Source organism: Augochlora pura, unplaced genomic scaffold (genome assembly GCF_028453695.1).
Source record: "Augochlora pura isolate Apur16 unplaced genomic scaffold, APUR_v2.2.1 APUR_unplaced_3931, whole genome shotgun sequence".
In the NCBI taxonomy this organism is placed as follows: Eukaryota; Metazoa; Arthropoda; class Insecta; order Hymenoptera; family Halictidae; genus Augochlora; species Augochlora pura.
The window spans coordinates 1-2,123 of NW_027584240.1; the positions used below are offsets into that span (position 1 = coordinate 1).

Consider the following 2,123-nt stretch of genomic DNA (forward strand, 5'->3'; position numbering starts at 1 on the left):
CGCGATGGTTTTTCTTGAATTAGCTGTGGCGGGTTGAGCAATAAAGAAAGAGAGAGATGTTTTATAATAGTACGTTGTATATTTTCGATACATGTTAGCTTTACAATGAAATTTCCATAATTATATAATTTTTCTGACAATGTTCGTCAACGGGTTGCACTAGACGATGCAATCATGTATCATCAGGCAGTATGCAGTCGTCGAAGGTGGAACATCCTTTCGACATTCGAATTAGAAAGTCCATCGTATCAAGCAAGACCTCATCCTTTCCATAGTAGGACTCTTGAAATTTCGCGTACATGTCGTAGAGCAACGTATATTTACTTTTCTCGAAATCGACATTTAAGTCATCGTAGGGATAGATTTCTGAGTTCAAGTAAAGTCTAAAGTTCGATAACGAGCACGAATCGAAGTGCGTGGGGTTTTGCTTCAGATCGTTTTTCCGGTCGGTTTGTAACGCGAATATCACATATCTCGGTTTTTCCATTTGCGGAGCCGTTTTTATCGCCCAAGTATGCTTCGTGGTTGTTTGCAGCATCGGATATTCGTACAGTTCCCACGAACGGAAACTCATACTGAGTGATATTTCATTCTCCAGAATATGCATCAGCGACAACTTGTATATTTCATCCAAAGCAACATGTGGCATTCGCCATTGAATTTTATGCAGATCCAGGACAGGTTTCACATTGTCGGACATGCTTCCTAACGCGTTAGCGTCGTTGCGTGCGCGAATCAAGATCAATTCGTGCCGTGCATTTATTACAACTCGTTTGTAATCTTCGCAGAAGCCCAGCAATGCATTCATAGACTCGCAAAAGTTGAAATTTAGTTTGTTCGCGGACGTCGCGGTGTGATTTTGTCTCCATTTATCATCGTTTTTGTACATCCAGCCTCCGTTGGACAACACGTTGCTCTTTGTCGCATTCAGACTGACGTAATTCTTCATGATTGTTGTTATACCAGGATTTCTAGACCGATCGATTTCCACCCCGTTCAGTTCGTAGCGTATCTCATCGAACATGAATGCTATCGCATTGTTAAGGAGAAGCACCCAGTCGTCGGTCGATCCACCCGGCTGTTTGCTGAGTTTTCCTTCCACGTAGAGGAAGCTTTTACATGGAAGAGTGTACAAGTCTTGATGTTGAATGGGTATTCTTATCGCATCGCTGTTCCCAAACGCTGTGTTTGCATATGGGTTGTATGTGTGCAGCTCGATCTTAGTTATTCGATTGTCAAAGATTGGTGCCTCGGAGATGCTTAAAATATCGTCGGGCATGGCGGTGGTTGTGGTGGTAGCGGCGGTGGTGGTGAAGCGAGTTGGATTACTCGTTAACGATGAATCCCAAAGATCGTAGATATTCTGCGTTTCGCACAGTTAGTTTCCTCGTTTTCTTATTCGTATTCTTCTCTTCATTATTGTTGTTTTTAAACGACACGTCGTTTTTTACGTAATTCACCGTATTCGATACCGTATTATTATTATTATGAATTAACATGAGGTTACGAGACGGTTCGGCGAACGTGCAGCCGTACCGTGATTTCTTCGTTTCGAAAATCTATCAAACGTCCAGACCGATCAACGATGCGAATCGTTAAATCATCAATTGACCGTGTAACGATTGGAAGGTAAATGGCTCGTGCCGGCGTTTCTGATATTTTATATCCTGGCGGCACGTTTGGTGCGAATTCGTGTATCGTGTGAACCAGTTTCCCGTTATCGGAATAACCGGTGGTTACGTTGCATTCTATTCGACTGACATTCACATTAATGATATGTGTCCGATACATGCCACGTGTTCGGCGATAGAACGCGATTCCTAGAGAATCCTAGGATAGAACCCACGGTGTAGGGTTTTGTAAAATCTATCTTGCATGCGCTTTTAATTTCTGTTTTCATAGTGTTGTTGTTCGCTCATAGGATCAATGGGTATTCCACATCGTTTTTATCTGTGGTCGAAGAAGGATACCGCGCGCCTATCTCGCGCCTCAAGTAAGCGTTGATTGCCTCCAGTTCGCACGAGCCGTCTGGGATGTATATCTCCTCGTTTTTGTCACCGAAATAGAATTTATTGTTTCCAATATTCGAACTGACGTTGGGTATCGAGTAATAAGTTTGCAAA

General features: G+C 42.8%; 1 protein-coding gene across 1 annotated transcript; it reads right to left on the bottom strand.

The window, feature by feature from the left end:
* Nucleotides 1-172: 172 nt before the first annotated feature.
* LOC144477804 (uncharacterized) lies at nt 173-1,279 on the bottom strand. Its single transcript, XM_078195543.1, has one exon. The coding sequence runs from the start codon at nt 1,277-1,279 to the stop codon at nt 173-175; it is 1,107 nt and encodes a 368-aa protein (XP_078051669.1).
* Nucleotides 1,280-2,123: the final 844 nt, after the last annotated feature.